Genomic DNA, 17892 nt, shown 5'->3' with positions numbered 1-17892 from the left:
TGGAGTGAGAAGGCGGAAAGACCCAGGCTCATCCCTCCTTTCCTCCTCTTGTGCCCCTCCCCCCGCATGCCATTCTTTGAAAATATTTCCTGTCTCTCTCTTTCTCAATCCCTGGTCGGTGTCCCAGGATTACTCAGCTTCTCCAGACTTTAGTCACCCTCTCTACTCTCTCCCAGGGTCTGGAGTGGGGGCAGAGGGAGGCGAGGGGAGAGCTCCTCTGTCAGCCAGGGCTTTAACCCTCCCCTTTCCGGAAGGCTCCATTACCCTGCGAGCTCAGCCAAAGCCATCAGATTCCTGGCTCCTTCCCCCTACCACACACGTGCTCAGCGATGACACACTGGATGGCGATGATGACAGTCGCCACAGCGAACACTTAGTGTCTGGGCACTGGGCGAAGCACTGTCTCATTTAAGCCTCACAAAAGCCCACTTGGGAGCTTCTCAACCTTTAACGTGCATACAGACAGCCTGGAGATCCTGTTAAAATGCCCACTCAGAGAGCCTGCATTCCTAATGCGCTCCCAGGTGATGCTGCACCCGGGCCAGAGTTTGTACTTCCCTGGACCCCTATGTCTTCTTGGGCAGGACACTGTCTTTGATGTCACCTGGCTCCGACACTATGAGCCTGTCTGGTCCCGGGATCATCATCCACTCAGCCCCGCGGAAGACGGCTCATCCTGTCTTCCCTCCTCTCCTTTATCCAGAGAGGAGTTCTGAGGTCCCTGCTGCTGCTGGTGGTGGCGTGCACCCTACACACACTTACACACGCTTAGGCCTCACTCCAGCTCCAACCCGTGCTGGCTGGCTTGGCCGTGGGCTGGTCTTCTACCTTCTTGGAGCCTGGCGTCCCTGCTCCGTGAAGTGGGGCAGCGTCACACCTCACTGCTTGCTGTGCTGAGGGTAGAAGCCGTCGTGCGGTGCACCATCTAGCAAAGCGCTCGGTGGCGGCGGCGCAGAGCAGGCGGCGGTTGCTGTTCTGAAACGAATGCCAGGAAGAGCACCTGCTCCCCGCTTCCGGCAATGACAGATCTCTGAGGTGCCTACTCTGTGCCAGGCACTGGTTGGAGAAGGAAAAGAGGGTGCACAAGCCATGGCTGAAGGGCCCCAGGAGCCCACAGTCTAGTGTGGAAACCAGAGAGACCCCCTCGAGAGGGTTTGAAAGCCAGCGTCTCCGCCCTGAGAGAAGGAACAGCTAGCGTCTTTTAGGCCCTTAGCTTATGTGAGTAGGTAAAAGAGCTAGGAATCAACTCTAGGCCCTTAGTCCAGGACCCCTTACCTCTACCCCTTGTGACAGAGCCGGTGTTCCGGGTGCTCAGCGTGGTCAGGGCTGGGGGCGCTGTGGGCATTCATTAACTGCTTGTACTGCAGGAGAGTGACTGTTGGGGACCCCGAGCTTAGAGCTTAGCCCTTGACTCTCCTCTGTTTCTGCAGAAGCCGCTGACGGGAGCTCCACGCTGGGCGGGGGCGCCGGCACCATGGGCCTGAGCGCCCGCTACGGGCCGCAGTTCACGCTGCAGCACGTGCCCGACTACCGCCAGAACGTCTACATCCCCGGCAGCAACGCCACGCTGACCAACGCCGCGGGCAAACGGGACGGCAAGGCCCCTGCAGGCGGCAACGGCAACAAGAAGAAGTCAGGCAAGAAGGAGAAGAAGTAACACGGAGGCCGGCCCGGAACCACAGGGCCACCTCCCCCCAACCAGCCCAGCCTCTCCCTACCTGGACCCAGGACTGGGACTTTCAGGGCTCACCCCCAGGATCCTGGTGGGGCCCAGGCCATGCTCCCCTTGGGAAACAGAAACAAGTGCCCAGTCAACACCCCCCTCTCTGTCCCCAGGGGATTGAATATGCAAAGGGAGTTCTGCTGGGAACCCCCATCCAATCAGTTGCTGTGCCCATGGGGGTAGTGGGGTTAGTGTAGACACCATTTCTCTCACCTGCTTTAGTTGTAGCCGAACTCCTCCACCTTCCAAATTCCAGCAGGCCCAGCTGCCTGCCTCCCTCCTGCCCAGGCTGCCCCGCCCCCCTTCAGCAGCTCCTTTCTTGAGTAAGGTGGTTGGGGCTGCGAGGTACCTGGTGACCTAAAAAGGCTTGTAGTTCTGAAGAGCTCAAAGGGCATCATGACCTCTTGGCCTGTTCGTCAATCCTCAAACTTCCCCGAAGCATGGTTTGGTGGCAGTCCCTTCACATCCTTCGCGAGCCTGAGACCGAGCTCAAGTCTTGGGAGACGTGGTCACCGTTCCACGGTACTGATGCTTGCTGGATTTAGGGAGGGCATTTTGCTACCATGCCTCTTCCCAGTGCTCTAGGGACCAGTTCTTTTGTTTTGTTTTGTTTTGTTTTTCATTGTTTAATGTTCCCACTGCATGCTGTGGCTGCCCCTCCCCGAACAAGAGACTTCATTGCATGTTCCAAGGCAGTATGGGGTGGCAGGGTAAAGAAGGAGAGCGTGGATGTGGATGGGGGATGGGGGATGGGTAAATCTTGACCCATCAGTTAACACGGTCTAGCAGGAGGCTCTGGATGTCCCCAGGATACTGACAAGATCTTTCCAGCCATAAACCAAGCCCCAGGCTGGACCCTCATCTACCACTAGCAGCTGGCTTTGGGCTGAGCTACAAGCACCAAGGGACTTAAACTGGCATTACAGTCCAAGGAAAGTCTGAGCAGGTTTGGGACCAGGTCCCCTGGAGAGATCAGAGGGGCCTCTGTGGGTGCTGGGTACTCCAGAGGTGCCAATAGTGGAAGGATCAGCATGCCCCCCTCCCGCCCCAGGCCCTGGAAGGGAAGGCCAGCCAGGCCATTCTTGGTTCTTGGGTTGGGGAGACCAAGGGGCTAGAGCAGGGACCACATGGACAGATAGTCTCAACCGGTGGATCAGGCTTCTCCACGGGGTCCCTGCGTTCCCCAAGTCTCGGTCCTTCACCTTGCCAGGTGCCATTTCTTCTCTGTTAAGGCCACTGCCCAGGCCCCCAGTCTGCCCCCTAGTGGTCAGAGCCTGGTTCAAGTCCCCAGTGCCTCCTTGTGCATAAGCCTTCCTCTGCCCACCCACCTCTATCTACCCCCAGTCCCGTCCATTCAGCGGGGCTGAGCGAGAACCCCGCCCTAGCCCGTACTGTAGCGTAGAGCCCCCTCCCTCCCTCCCTCCCTCCCTCCTTCCCTCTTTTGGCTGGTGTAGAATAGCCAATAGTGTAGTGCGGTGTGCTTTTCCGTGATGGCGAGTGGGCAGCGGGCAACGGGCTCCGCGCAGCCGTCTGTCCTTGAATCTGCCTGCGGTGGCCCGTGCTGTGTTTTGTGCTGTGTCCACGCGCTGCGGCGACTCCCTCCCCGATACTGACTCCTATAAACGCTTCTCTTTGCATAGTCACGTAGCTCCCTCATCCCTTTCCTGTGTTTCACGCAAGTTTTATACTCTAATATTTATATGGCTTTTTTCTTTGAAAAAAATAATAAAAAGGTTTCTTCTGAAAGGTTGAACGTTTCTGTTTAAGAGATGGAGGCTTCTGACACATTTGGATGAAGTAATGAGCTGAGGGGTGCGTGCTGGAAAAGGAGGGGGGACCGGGAGGCGATTTTGGTGTTTGCATCTTGGTCTTGTGTCGTTGCAGCGAATCTGGGTATGGGTGTCAAATGTGACTGTTTATGCTCGCAACACCCTTGTGTATACGTAATAGTATGTGATTGACTAAGTGTGCTGGTGGATCTGTATACCGTGTGTGCAGTCGGCTTGCGGGTCTATTGTGGGGGAGGGGCTATCAGCGCAGCTTGTCGTGTGTAACTGAGTGTGCAGTGGGATGCCTGCGGCTGTCTCCGTGACAGTTCTAAGCGCCAGTCTCCAGGCAGAAGAGGAGACCCGAGTGCGGGGGCGGAAATGGGTTGGCGCCCAGCAAACTGCGCTGGAGAGGGGGCGGGGAACGTCTCCGTAGCGCCAGCCCCTTCTCCGCGGCACCGACAACCTCCGAGCGCATTGGCGGCCTTGGCGGGAGGAGGGGGTCCTCTCTTTTGCCTGTCTCCTTCTCCCGCTGCCTAGGGGGTTGGGGAACACCGCGAGCGAAGGAGGGAATGCTGGAGGCGGTTCTCCAAAGGCCGGGTCTGCAGCTTGGGCTCAGTTTCCCCACTTGGAATTCACCTTTCCGATCGTCTCCCCGCAGCAAAGCCCAGGAGATTGGAGGGCTCGTCGCTTTCTTGTCCGGGGGTGGGTGAGGGTGGACAAGGGGACTGAAAGGGCAGGCAGGAAATCAGATAGCCCCCTTCAGAGCGCCCTCCCGCCTGCCCCTCTCTTGGTGCTTTTCCATTCACTGGTCCGCGGGCCCACCTCCCCGCCCCCTCAGCCTGTCTCCTGGAAGCACAGTGGGATTCCGAGGTTGCTGCAGCCAGAGAAGCCGCAAGAAACGCCGAGGGAGGGCCGGAAGGAGAGGGAGGCAGCCCGACCGGGGTGACCAGGCGGGTCAGTGAGGGTATGCCCGTGCACAGGGAGGGAGGGGCTGGCTCTGCGATGGCTCCGCGCTGGCTCCGCGCGCGGAGCCTCTTCCGAGCCGGGTCTTTAAGTCTGTTGTCATGGAAACCAAGCCTTCCAACTAAGCATCTGGGGGCGACTTTCCTGCGTGGGAGAGAGGGTAGTGTGCGCAGCTGCTGAGATTGAAGCAGGGCTTTGCTTCTGAGAGCCAGGCTGCGGAGGGCGGGGAGCCGGGCGCCTGGGTTCTATTCTAGGCACGGCCGTAGCCTGGCAGAGCGTGAGCAGCTGTGGTCGGTCCCCTAATTGGTATGTGTGCCTATGAAGCTCTGAGCCAGAAACGCGTGGCCTCAGGGGTGGAGGGAGAGAGGAAGCAGGCGGCCCACCCCCACATCCCCAGCCCTACAGGGGAGGCAGCTGCCCGGGCTCCAGGGCTATTTAAAAGGCTTTCATTTCCAGTTCCAGGGCCTGCCCAAGTGGGTTTGTGGTCCTCTCCAGGCCCCGCCCTGCCTATTCTGGGCCCGCTCATAGATTGTAAGGTTTCTTTGTGCAGGTCACAACGTGCTCAAAGAAGTATGACTCTGGAGCAGAGTCATCTGGACAGTGACCTCTAGCTTCTGACCTCTGCGGGGCAGGCTCGGGTTTCCACCCAAGTGCAAGCCCCTCTAGTCTGGAATGTGGTGTGTGTCCATCAAAGTGGGCGGTGGGGGGAGGCGGCGGGAGAATGGGAGTCAGATGTTCCCCTCAGCAAGGGGCACAGGTACTGCCAGGAAACCATGACGTGTGCAGCACGGGAGCCAGAGCTGGACTTAAGGGTCCCAGGCCAAGAGGCAGCAGTGGGGCAGGGCAGGAGGCCCAGCGGGGCCTCCTTCTTCGTGGAGGGCAGACGCTGCCACGTATGAATCATCTCCAGGCCTCAACCATAGTGTCTGGCACATGAAGGGCACCCTGAACTTTTACAATGTGTCAGGTCAACCAGGGATTTGAGGCAGGACAAAACGGAGGGGCCTGGGTAAGAGGGAAAAGAAATAGCTCAGACAGTGACACCGGAGGCTGTACAGCAGTGCTATTTCAATGCTTTATTAACAGTTGGAAACAAACCCAACAAACTGGAGGTGATGACATCCCAGAAGCCCAAGAGGTGAGAGAAACAGGTTTGCATTTTGTCCCTTACTCATTTTTTTTTTATTAAATGCATCTTAGCAAAAGTAGGTTACAAAAGAAAGGGTCAAAGCCCCAGGTGTCCACAGGGAGAAGAGGGGACCCAGGAAGCAGCAGGCCCGCACACCAGTCTTCCCGGGAAGCTCAGCAGAGCTGCTGCCGCCCCCGACACAGGCTCCGGCCACCAGAGCCCTTCCCCGGCCTTGGCCTTCGTGCGAGTGCCCTTGGTCTCCCCTAAGTTCCCCCGTGTGCTAACAACCGTAATTCTGGGCTGAGTCCTAACAGCGCTGTCCTCTGCCCTCACCTGGTGGTGGGAAGGTGAAAGCGGCCCAGGGCGGGCACGGGGTCACCTGGAGCCAGAGCCTGAGCTCCCTGTGGCTGGGGCCACCGAACAGCGTGGCCTGCCCACTGTTCAGAAGGGAGCGGGGGTATGACGTGTGGGGGCACTCCTGTGCCCACTTCCCCAGAGTGTCCAGTGAGCATCTGCACGTTTGGCTTGATAAATATATTAAATTTATAAAAACTCTGTGGTCTCAGAGCTCCCACTACTCTTAGGCCTGGTTCAACTCAACTAAAGAAGAGCTTCCTCCTGCGCCAGAGCCAGATGCTGGCAGTGCCTCCGCACTGGCTGCAAGGGCCAGAGGCCCGGGAGCAGAGGTGGAGGTCCCAGGGCCTGTTCAGGACTGAGGCCCGAGGGGAAGAGACCCCACAGACTCTGGAACCTGCCATCAAAGCCTCTTACATTATGGAGGAGAAAGGGGGAAGGGAGATTTATTTTTCTTAAAAAAAAAAAAATCTCATACAAAAATAGATCCATTTGCAAAACAATTTCTCAGCCAGGAGGCTCCACCTCCCATTTTCTTGGAGACAGAGGGTGAGGTGTTGGGATGGTCACGGTACAGCCCGTACTCCAGATAAAATGCACCAGAGCTCTGGGGAGGGCACGAGAAGGGACCATGGCTCAGTAGCCTGGGGCTGGTGCAGAGGGTCCAGAGAGGCACGGGCGCAAAGCAAGGCAGCGGGCTGGGCCAGGGCCCACAGCACCCTGTGCCCACCTGCCCGCACGCTCTGGCCTAGGCCACAGTGGAACAGGTAAGAGTGGTCCAGGTCCTTTTTGTTTTGGGAGGCCTTCCTCAGGAAGGTGGAGTAAGGGTGGGGTTTGCTCCCCACTTCCTTAGAAGCGGCTCCCCATGCCACACCACTGGTAATAAATAACGACTGCCAGGAGAACAGGCTGAGAGGTGACAGCAATGAAAGGCAGGATAAAGCCCAAAAGTTCACAAGCCCCATGCTGTTCTCAGGGCCAGAGAAACCACAAAAGAAAAGCACAAACTCAGCAAGATTGACCTACGGGAAGCCCACTGGAAAGCCAGGGGCTGGGAAAGCAGGCGGGCCTTGTCTGAGACAGGCCTCCAAGTAACAGAGGAGACACTTGGGGTTAAGGCAGCAAACACAGAGCCTGCTTTGGTAATGCAACAGCCAGGGCTGGCCGGGTTGGGCTCGGGCCTCCCCCGCACTGCCCTTTCCTTCTGGCCTCTAGGCAGCTGAAGCCGAATGTCACATACAGAGAGCAGCAGGCCAGAGAGAAAGACAGGGGCAGGGTGATAGGAGCGGCCACCCTGCAGGGACATCGCCACGATCCTTTAGGCACAGGCTGCAGGGCAGGACAGTCGGGGGCTCCACCGAGGAGCTGCCGTGGCCATAGGACCCGGGTTAGCTTGCACGGCCAACCAGCTCCATGGGTTCCTCCAGGATTGTGGGGACTCCATCACTGATCTTGGGCATCTTGGCAGCAACAGTGGTCATGGCATCGTCCTTGGTCAGCTCTGAGGCTAGCAGAGATGTGACTGCACACCCAGCTTTCCTGTTGGCTGCAAGAGAAGACAAAAGAGATCTTGTCCACAGGAAGCCCGGCTCCTAGCCCCCTCTGAACTCTCGGGCAGACATTTAGCCTGACGCCATGCAAACGTAGCTGCCCTGTCCAGTTCACAGAGGCCCTTATTTTGAAGGAGGGGCAGAGATCTAGGAAAACGTGCCATACACCCTTCGGTGGGGGCGCAGCAAATATGAGAGTATATGGTGCAGGCTGGAGAACAAGCCGTGCTCTGGCTTCCTGTGTAAAAATAGCGCGAAGGCCTGGTTGGCCCCAGCGGGGCAGCTCCGCTGGTTAGAGCGCCGCCCTGACAGGGCTCACCCCCGGTCCGCGTACGTGTGAGACTCACCCAATGAATGAATAAATAAGTGAAATGACAAATCAATGTTTCTCTTTCTCTCAAATCAATAAATAAAAAAATTTAAAAAATAGTACAGCCCCAGCCTGTGTGGCTCAGGTGGCTGAGCACTGTCCTACAAACAGAGAGGTCGCCAGTTCCTTTGCCGGTCGGGGCACATGTCTGGGCTGTAGGTTTGGTCCCCAACTGGGGCACCCACAGAAGGCAATCAATCAGTGGTTCTCGTTCACGTTGGTGTTTCTCTCCCTCTCTTTCTCCATCCTTTACCCTCTCTCTAAAATAAACTAAAAAAAAAAAATTTTAAAAACAGTACAAAGGTTTGAATATAGCTAGACAGAACAAGGTTCAAGTGCTAGCTATGCAACTTAAAGGGAGATCGAGCACTCAAAATCGGTTTCCTCAGCATAATGCTGGTGGAATTAAACAGCCTCAAGCTTAGTAAACAGTGTTGCTCTTGTTTTGTTGGCAGTTCCCAGGATGCTCTGAGGCCGAGGCCAACGCCGAGTGCAGGCAGCCCGGAGAAGGCTGGCCCCGGCAGAGGGTGGCCCTCAGTGGGCTGCCAGGGGGACTCCTGCAAAGAGAAGTGGCAGCCCGTGCTGACATCACAGGCATGTCACGCCGCCACATGCCCCACCCTCCCCCCAGATGCTCACACACACAGCGCTCTCCCGCCACCTCAGGGCGGCAGCTGTGACACAACCGCCAAGGGCCCGGCCCGGTGAGTTTGTGTGTTGGGGGAGGGGTAACAGGGTAAGAAGGTAAGTCGGGAAACGCAGAGCTGGGGTCAAGGATGGTCCAGAGAGGCCCCTACAAAGAAATCTTGGCCCCGTGGGCTACGGGATTGCGAAGAACCAATCAGTCCATGAGCTGCTGTTCTAACTGCTGGAAGCCATTCCGAGGACTCTCACATCCATTCTCGGAATCCAGATTTACAGCCCCAGGACCCTCAGCATGAAGGCAGTCCCCGGGGACCATGCCCGTCCCCTGCTGTCTGTCTCTGCCCATGGCCTGGGTGCAGCACGGAGAGACCGCAGGGAATCCAGGTGATGCCTGCCTGCGGCAAAGGCAGTAGATTTGAAAGGCCACAGATGCTATGATTCCTTTTCTATAAAATGCCTGAAATGGGCAAAGCGAGGAGTGACCAGTAACGGGTATGGAGTCTCCTCCTGGGGTGATGGGAATGTTCTGGAATTAGATAGTGGTGATGAGTGCACAACCTTATGAATGTACTGAAAAACACTGAATTGTGTACTGTAAAAGGGTCGATTTAGGCACGTGGTTTATATCTCAGTAGAAAACAAAGCTTTGCCAGGTCAGGGGAAAGCTGATGGCGAAAGTAGCGTCTAAGTCTTGAAGGAGGGGGGAAGGAGGAAGCCTGGCTCCCCCTCCTAAACGCAGACTTCACTCCTGAACGCAGGCAGCTGCGCCCCGCCGGGAGGAAGGGGCGCAGAGGGAGGAGCCAGTGCACAAAGCACCCAGAACACCTGTGCCTTCTTTAGTCCAGCTAAAAGCTTTAGGGAGGGCAGAAGCCAAACTGGTTAGAGGCCCGAGTCATCACCACAGCTGTCGGCTTCTCTGCAGAAACGCGACCCAGCGGCACTGTGTTCACACGGCTAAGGCTACCGAAGGCTACCGACAGGTCAGCAGCGAGCACACAGCATGCCCACAGGTTACCAGTTTACAGGTCTCTTCCTCCTCTGCCTCCTCCTCCTCCTCCTCCTCCCAGGGGCACAAGGGATTGTCTAACAAGAGGAGACAGGTAGTGAAGGCCCTGACTGACAGACACCCAGTTGGTCACCCAGTTGCGGGTGGAGGGCGTGAGTCGGGGGCTTTCACGCGAACCACTCCTGGACTCCAAACATAAAGGGCCGCCTCCAACAGGGAGGCAAGAAGCGCATCACGGTGCCACCAGGGTGGTCTCCCGTCTTTCTTCTTAGCCTTTCCGGCAAACTCTTCCTCAGACTCCCTTAGTTTCCACTCTCTTCTGAAAGGCTGCCTTCTCTAGTCCCTACTTCTCGTGTCTGGAAAAGCAGTAATATCACTTACTGCTCCTTTGAATTTCATCTCCAGCGGTTAAGAAAATCTTCAACTATCTGTGCAAGTGTGTGTGAGGTGAGTGTGACCTGAGGAGCAAGTATGTGCGCAGTAACTTCGGACCCGAGACCTGGACTTCGGGACACCTGTCCCTGGCAACGAGGGAGACATCAGAGTTCAAGTGGGGACAAGTCTGATACCTCTTCTCTCTGTGGTTTTTCCCTCCAAGCTAAGACGACACCCGTTGTACCTACTCAAGGAATGTTTCCAGATTTTAATAGATTCAAAAAGTTTCTGATACATTACAATTTCACAAAAATCAGAAGTGGATGGTTGGTGGGGAGAAAACAAAAACTTCCTTTTTAGGCCTAGAGAGAAGGTACAGCAGGGCAGGGTACAATGTGGCCAAAGGTCTGCATCGGACATGCATGCTCTTGTCAGAACTGGGAACAGAATCGAGGAAACCTGGCTTCCACTGTGTCTTCAGGGCCACAGTAAAGCTGAAAAACTTGGAACAGTTGAGAAAAACTCCCCTCCTGCTCCCATCCCTGACTTGGGTCCTGCTGAGACTCCTGAAAAGCAGCCTCAGAAGCAGACACTCATTTTGACTACGTGGGATCAGGGAGAACTGTTAATTCATAAGAGAGCAGTTCCGTGGGCTGGGGCGACAAGGGAACGATCCTGAGACCTCGGTCAAAGCTGAGGCCAGATTCCCAGAAGTTCGGGGTGGGCTAGGGCAGAAACGCCCGCAAAATCAACCATGTAACACTAGTATAGATGAATCAGAAAAAGGTTAGTGGTTTGGAAAACAACATTTATAAAACACGGGCTAGAAACTACCACTAAAGAGGAAGTGCTCTTGTTAATAAGCTTCCTTAGGGAAGAGGAAACTAGGACAGGTGGGGCAATCATTGCTACCCTAAAGAACTCATTACTGTCTGAAGTCTCGTAATTATAATTCCTGTCCTATTTTTACAAAAGTGGAGGAAGAATAAGAAGTGGTAGAGGAAATGCCCGTCACCTTCTCCAGACAGGTGGTCATCGGAAAACTGCCTGAAGCCATTTTGCCTGTCCACGGCTCTCCTTGCGGGAAGGTTGGGAAGGGTATTTCTGGCCCACACAGGTCACTGTCACCTGCTGTCCAACCGTGCAGGCTTGGTGGAGGTAGCCCTGGACGTGGCTTCACCGAAGTGGGCTACAGTTCTGGCTCCACCATTATCAGCTAGCTGCGCGGGCCTGGACAAGACCTCATCTGAGTCTAAATCCCTTTTGTGCATGAGGAGGCGAGGTGCTAATCACGAGAGGGGTTAGTCTTCCCCCAGCTCTAAGGTTCTGTTCGAGTAGACAGAGTCTTCAGGGAAGCAGGGAAGTAACAGAGGGAAGGAAAGGGAAGGATGAATTTCTTTCTCCCCTTGACTTTATCCCAGTGAGCAGATGGCCTGTGTATAAGAGGCTATAATTCAGACACGGAGATAAAGTTGAGTCATTAAAACCACAAGCAGACTCAATCATGGGTCTGAAATAGCAGCACTAATATAATCACATGGATTCTTCCCCTTGACACTCAAACCATTGTCCTCCCACACGCTGCAGATTCACTGCGGTTTGTGTGTCGCTTTTAATGAGCCAGCCCTGACAGTAACCCTCCTCTTCCGACTGCTCAATGGGCCTTTGTATACTGGTCACTCCCTCAGGTCTCCAGAGACAGAAGTTTTTTTTTTAAAAACATTCCTTTAAATCCTAGGGAGAAGGTTAGTGTCTTTCTCTGAATAGGACAGCTGCCTCCCCGGGCCTGCGGAGGGCTGTGAGGTGGATCCGCGTGGTAGCGCTTGTTTTTTGGCTCAAAGCAATTGACCTGGAGCAACAGTCGGAGACAGCCAGCAGCCCCTGAGTCCGGCAGCCACCAGTCGAGCCCAGAGCCACCAGGGCCTTTCAAGTGTGAGATGGGGGCCTTCTAGGTCCAGCCTTTCTTATCCCCTTGGCCCTACTGTCACTGTAGTGATAGACAGTAAAGCTAGGAAGGACCCCAGCGGCCATTTTAGTCCAGTCCTCATTTTGTGAAAAAGGCTGAGTCTCAGAAGCTTGTCGGGGGCAACCTAGACAGCACCAGTTGGACCTGACTTGGGGACTTTTGATCCTAGTCCTGTGCTCTTTGCACCTACTTCAGTGCCTAGCCTTCTATTTACACTTAACATAAGGCCTCACCACCTCACAGGAGGGGAATGCACCGAGGCCTAAAGAGCTTACCAGAGTGACTAGAAACGTCTCCCTTGAGAGATGCTCCCTGGCGTACTCAGGTACGTTCAGTAAACCCAGAGCCCAGGGAGGTAAGGTTACAGAGTGCAGTCAATTTAAAAAGTATGTAGTTCTCATTTTTGCCTTTTTCGCCTTTTTTTTCTTTTGCGTCAATATCTCCTATTTATAAGTCTCCTCCTATCCCTTCTTGCACTGGGCAAAAGCAGTCTAATTTGGGTCCTCCACTGAAAAGTTAGGTTCCAACAAAATCCCTGCCTCTTCTGCCTGGGCGTCCCGGCTTCCCCACCTGGGAAGAGCAGCAAATGCGCCCCCAGCGAGGGAAGCCACTGACGCTGGCTGCCTGTGTACAGGAAGCATCTGGGATCCTAGCACAGTTCCACAGGAAGAGGCTTAGAAGGGAATTCCCCACTAAAAGTCTGATGCAGGTTGAGAGGACAGAGGAAAAGAGTGAGATGCAACGTGTCTTCGTTTGGTTAGAAGTGCTGACTGTACGGCCACATCACCTTATATGGCAGGCGGGAAACCGTGTCGCAGAACCTCTAAAGACTAAACACAGAAGTAATACTACCAGCTGCACTTTCTACCCAAACACTGATCTACAGACTAAATGCTCTGTCCCCTCCTATGCCCCTCTCTTCCCCTCCAGAGGGCCTGTGCTCAGAGGATGTAAAAATGTGGGTAAGAGTCAGGATGCAAAGGAGACCCTGAGGTCCCACAGAAGAGCCCTCAGAAGGGAATTTCCGCCTGGATATTCCCAGTGTGGGCAGAAACAGGCAACTGGTCATAACAGATGAAACTCACAGTGACCTACAACATTGGGCCAGGACTCCTGAGTTTATGTGAGCTAGCGCGCTCTGTACCCTGGTCCTCAGATCCCCTTTCCAGGCTATGACAGGTACCGTAAACCCTACGGCTAGCACTGTGTTAACAGCTAGGCACTGGCCAAAGCAAACCGCGCAACTCCTCTTCTTTACAATAACCGTAAAGTACAGCGTGTATCCATCAGGCCTACAAATATACCAGCCAGGGCATAGGGAACACAGCGCTAACTCCTTCACAAGGAGAAACCCTCAGTGATGCCTTTCCTGCAATCCCACCCTTCAACCTAGGAAAGAAGCCATCGCTCCCAGTCCCAAAGGGGCTTCACTGACCCCGGTGCAGGGGTACGCCCATGAGGGGTAGCCTTGGGCAAACCTTCTTCTGGACTAGTCTGCAGGCCACTGCACGCTTCCTTCAAAGGCAACTCACTGCTCCTCTTCCTCATACTAACATCTGGATCATTTGCCCTCCTACCCCCATAATTCTTCTTAAGAGGCTCTGGCTCAGCATAATCCACTGAAGTCTTCTGAAGGCTGGGAGTGGGGACTGCAGGGCAGCAGTGGGGATGGCACGTGCCTGGGGCTCACTGCCCCCGAGGACGGGGGTGCTCAGACACAGCGCGATCCTGTCAGCGAGCTGCTCCTCTCTATGGGGGGACCGATGCCCAGCCTTCTCTCTGTAGGGTTTTATACTTTTTATTATTTTCTCTCTCTTCTGCTTGTGAAGTTGAGAGTAAGGGCTCCTGACTTATTTTTTCTTTGTACTTTGGTCAATTTTGTTTATGTATTCAAATGCCCACCCAAATCTGTGTCCTAAACCACGGTTCGCATGCTCCAGGCCCCCGCTTCAAGGATGCTGAAAACACAGTAATCAGCTGTAACTGATTGGCTGTCAGGCCCTAGAGCCCTAGGTCTCCAGCTCAGCACTTTCTACCATGAGCAGAAGGGAACTACGTGAACCGCTCCACACGCAAGGCCTACTGTCGGGAGGTTTCCACCTTCTCAGGGAATCGTTACCTGCTCCTCGGCCCAAGGCAAGCAGGTCCAGGGGAGAGGGGCCCAGCCCCTTTCCCAGAGGGAGGCTCCATTTGCTTACTTACCCTGACGGGGTCCTCTCTTCCGTCGGAATGCTGCGCCTGACTGTAGGGCTTCTAGAAGACTGTCCATCACACCTGTTTCATCACCTTCTGTCGTGAACAAAGATGGAGATGTAAGCCCTTCAGCCCGAGTGGCTTGCATGTGCTGAGCCCCACACAACACGCACGGTGTCTGCCTGGCCTCCCCTTGTCCATGATGGTGGGGACTCAAAGCAGACAGGGGGCGGAGGGGGGCGCAACCTCAAGCCTCAGCCCGCGTTTACTTGTGTCTGTTTGCAAATGGCTCCAACAAAAGGCTTCGCTGCCTGCTAGCCACGGCAAGCGTTGTGATGTTTTCCTGCACTACCCTCGCCTTCCTACCCCAATCGGGACAAACACAGAGAATTGCAGAACTGCCCAATTCCAAGACCAGGGTAAGGACAGAGCCTGGGATTATGAAATTAGTGAGCAGCTACATCTCTCTTCATCCTCAAGTGTTTCACTCCAATTTACATGAACCTTACAAGCAGCACCCGGTTCCAGTTTCAGAGCAGGGCTGAGAAAAAGGTGAGAGAACTGACCACATACATTTCACTGAAGTACTGCCCCTCGTGGCTGCATCTTCTCAAAGTCAGCTAGGAATGTTAAAAGGAGCATCCTGACTGGCATACAAAGAGTTAACCTAGAATCCTTCTACCAGCCAGGCTCTGTTTCCATGGCAACAGCTCAGGGTGGTGAAATCTGAAACTGAAATCCCAAGGAGCTTGGAAGCTGCCTGCTCAGAGGCCGGGCTCACTGCTCCGAGCGCCACCTGCTGGCTGAACATCACCAATGCAGCTGACCTACATTCCAACCTCATTTGCTTGCCCTGGGCACCTCAGGGCCAGGACAAGGGGGACTATGTCACCTGATGATTGGGTACAGCCCTCATCCCACACATCAGCTGGACCCCCTCTTTACCCACTGTGTCTTAGTACCGGGGGTCAAACCCTAGGAGCCTGAGGAGAATAGGGGAAGGCAAAGGATATTTGCTGCGGGCTTAAATAGCATCACTAAACTAGTCTGTGGCTTATATACAACTGGGATGAGAGCAGGGAATTGCTTCCCAGAAAAGTATAAAGAAAAGATGAAATGTAGGCTATTCCTGCTGCTTCGGTTCCTAATATTACAACAGGAGATGCCAAAGTCAAGTCCCTGGAGCAAGAGGTGTTAAGAGTGGCCCCTGCCTCTCGTGCTCAGCAAAGCACTATCATTCTTGCCAAGCCCAGCAGCCCTGAAACCCCTTCGCTTAGATGGCTCGTAGCCTCTCAGGTTCAAGAAGGGTGGCATCAGCTCAGCCGTGCACAACGCGTGCTGTATTTCCGCTGGAGCAGCCAAAGGGGGCAGGGAATCGGCGGCAGGAAAGAAGCAGAGACAGGAAACAGAGAGCCAGTAATTGAGGCCATATGTTTCAACAAAGACATGCTTCTGGTAGTAAAGTAGAGATTCTGCTGGAGAAAGAAGAGGGTGGTCAGCTCCCCTGCCCCCTTTCCAGAAGTTCAATTCATTTACAATCTGAAAGGTGTGTGTGACTGTGCTGAGGTACTAGGGACACAGTACTTAAGAGAAATATGCAGGAAGGGAGGGCAGGCCACCATTAAAAGACAGAAGCAGTGCCAGGAAAACATTGTGGGGGGAAAACAAAAGATTTAGTAGAGGGTATGAAAAAAGGCCAGAGGCACTCTGGACAGGCAGCAGGAAAGACTTCGTGACTTCGTGTCACAGCAATACTGAAGTCCTTGGGGAGAGGGGACAGAACGCAGGCACTGGCAGAGGAGAGCAGAGGGTCTGAGCGGAGCACTGGCCTGCGCATCCAGCTGAGGTGGGTGAAAGGCTAGCAGCAGGATCTTGGAGGAAGAAGCCTGCCAACAATCACTTGCCAGGAGCTGGGCTCAGACAGGAGCTGTTCTCTCGGCCCTCCAGATTCTAGACAGAGAAACCTTCCCAATGTTCCTGTCTCAACCCCTCCAGGCTTCTCTGCTTCTTACCTGCATTCATGTCTATGAGCTGCTCTCTCTTCTGCTGCTTCTCCAGCCGCTCCTTCTCTGCCTTCTCCTTGGCTAGTTTTGCTCGCCGCATCTTTTCCTCTGTCTCCCGCCGCTTCTGGTTCTCCTTGACTGCTTGCTGGGGAGAAAAAATGAACACATGGGCGGGTATGCGCTCACACAGATGCACACCCACCGCCAACCAACGTAAAGCCAGTGGAAAGTGAAAACTGTTCTCAGGAGAGGCAGGCAGCAGGTATTCCTCACTCACCACAAACATGTTCTTAAAGTTGTTAAGGTCCATGAAGAATTCTTCCACAGACACCTTCTTGGGGTCAAAGAGGAAGTACTCGCCCAGCTCCTTGTAGAGGCTCTCCATGTTGGCGTGCATCATCCGCAGCTTGCTGTACTGCTCCTGTGCGTCCTTCACGAAGCTGTGCGGCCACCGAGTCAAGGACCAGTGCCAAGAAGCAGACCCACTTCCCCGCCCAGGGGAAGACTCGGAGATGTGCACTGCCATGTACGAGGATGTTCGACACAGCGCTGTTTATCTCGAAGCAAAAGCCAAAAGCGATCTCTATATCCAACACAGGGGCATGGCGAACCATCCACTATGGCACACCTAGGAGATGGCAGCTAAAAAAGAGGCTATCCTGCAACACCGCTGTAGAAACAGCTAAGGCAGAGTATGGGCAAAGAGCAATACCATGCAGACAATGCAATATTTGTATAAAATAAATTCATGAGGGGCAAACCGGAAATAAGACCAGTGACAGTGGTCACCCTTGGGAAGGGAAGTGGGGAGGGAACACCCACGTGCGCACATGCAGTGCAGATGGGCAGAGGGTAAGGGGCCAAGGGGGACTAGTTTATCTGCACGGTTTGCTTTCCCTGCTGTAACAATGAAAATGCCTTCAGAAACTGTATTTATTGAAAAAAATATTTTAAGGGGGGAAAAGTATGTATCACCAGATCTATCCTGTTGGCCACCCTCTCCAACCCTCCCCCCAACAATCCATCCCTTCCTGGGAGGGACTCCCTCCTTTCAAGAAAGGATATGGTCATTTTTTCAACAAACTTGTCTTTCTCATCTGTGGCAGCTGGGAAATTCTGAACATCACGTTCCACGTCAGAGACCTGTTTCTTCATCTGATCTAGATTCTTTTGTAAGTTTTCAGCAGAAACTAAAGGAAACACAAAAACAGACAAGAAGAACTTAGCTAAATCCTGTCTTCAGACCCTTAACTTCTGCCCTTCAGAGCAGAGCTCCAGCCCAGCCGTTCAGCTGGCACTTAATCATTTCAGTTCTCTTACATACTCTCTAGTTCTTTCCCACATCCGTCCAGTGAAACTATAAATTACTTGGTGACTGTGCCTCTACCCCCCTCTACAAGCTGCGCAGCACCGAGACGAGAGGAGAGGCTTCATTTAATTCAACAAAAATCTATGAAATCCCCTGGGATCTTGGTTTCATTTATTTTCAAGAACAGGGTTTGGAGGCAGGAGTCAAAAAAATATAGAGGCAAGAAAGAAATGTGTTCCCATTTCTACTGAATGCTGCCTTTTGTTTGCTTAATTTCAGGATGATGAGGCCTGGTTTTTGTTAATCCAGTCTCTTTTCTGAATAAGAATAACCACTGCTCTAGACTAAAAACACCTGCCATTCGCCCTGGCTGGCGTGGCTCAGTGGCTTGCGTGCCGGCCTGCAAATCAAAGGGTTGCAGGTTCAATTCTCAGTTAGGGCACATGCCTGGGTTACAGGCCAGATCCCCAGGAGGGAGTGTGTGAGAGGCAACCACACATTGATGTTTCTCTCCCTCTCTTTCTCCCTCCCTTCCCT

The 17892-nt window shown here is 54.1% G+C and overlaps 2 protein-coding genes across 13 annotated transcripts in view; one reads left to right on the top strand and one right to left on the bottom strand.

Moving 5' to 3' along the window:
• LOC129066597 (protocadherin gamma-C4) overlaps positions 1–3469 on the top strand; it is a 144482-nt gene extending 141013 nt beyond the window's left edge. For all 12 annotated transcript variants that reach the window (XM_054568289.1, XM_054568292.1, XM_054568282.1 and 9 more), the window contains exon 4: positions 1431–3469. In XM_054568289.1, coding sequence (XP_054424264.1) covers positions 1431–1657 — 227 coding nt within the window. In that variant the 3' untranslated portion in view covers positions 1658–3469. The remainder of the gene's footprint in view (positions 1–1430) is intronic.
• A 3843-nt stretch (positions 3470–7312) lies between these two features.
• DIAPH1 (diaphanous related formin 1) overlaps positions 7313–17892 on the bottom strand; it is a 77766-nt gene continuing 67186 nt past the window's right edge. The window contains exons 24-29 of the mRNA XM_054568281.1: positions 17113–17236; positions 16324–16489; positions 16056–16191; positions 14053–14139; positions 9519–9586; positions 7313–7484 (exon numbers count right to left, since the gene is read on the bottom strand). Of these exons, the coding sequence (XP_054424256.1) occupies positions 7446–7484; positions 9519–9586; positions 14053–14139; positions 16056–16191; positions 16324–16489; positions 17113–17236 (620 nt within the window). The 3' untranslated portion in view covers positions 7313–7445. The remainder of the gene's footprint in view (positions 7485–9518; positions 9587–14052; positions 14140–16055; positions 16192–16323; positions 16490–17112; positions 17237–17892) is intronic.

This window comes from Pteronotus mesoamericanus, unplaced genomic scaffold, assembly GCF_021234165.1.
Source record: "Pteronotus mesoamericanus isolate MK-2021 breed Mesoamerican mustached bat unplaced genomic scaffold, CSHL_Meso_final contig_2, whole genome shotgun sequence".
NCBI lineage: Eukaryota > Metazoa > Chordata > Mammalia > Chiroptera > Mormoopidae > Pteronotus > Pteronotus mesoamericanus.
This window is presented reverse-complemented; position numbering and strand designations above follow the sequence as displayed.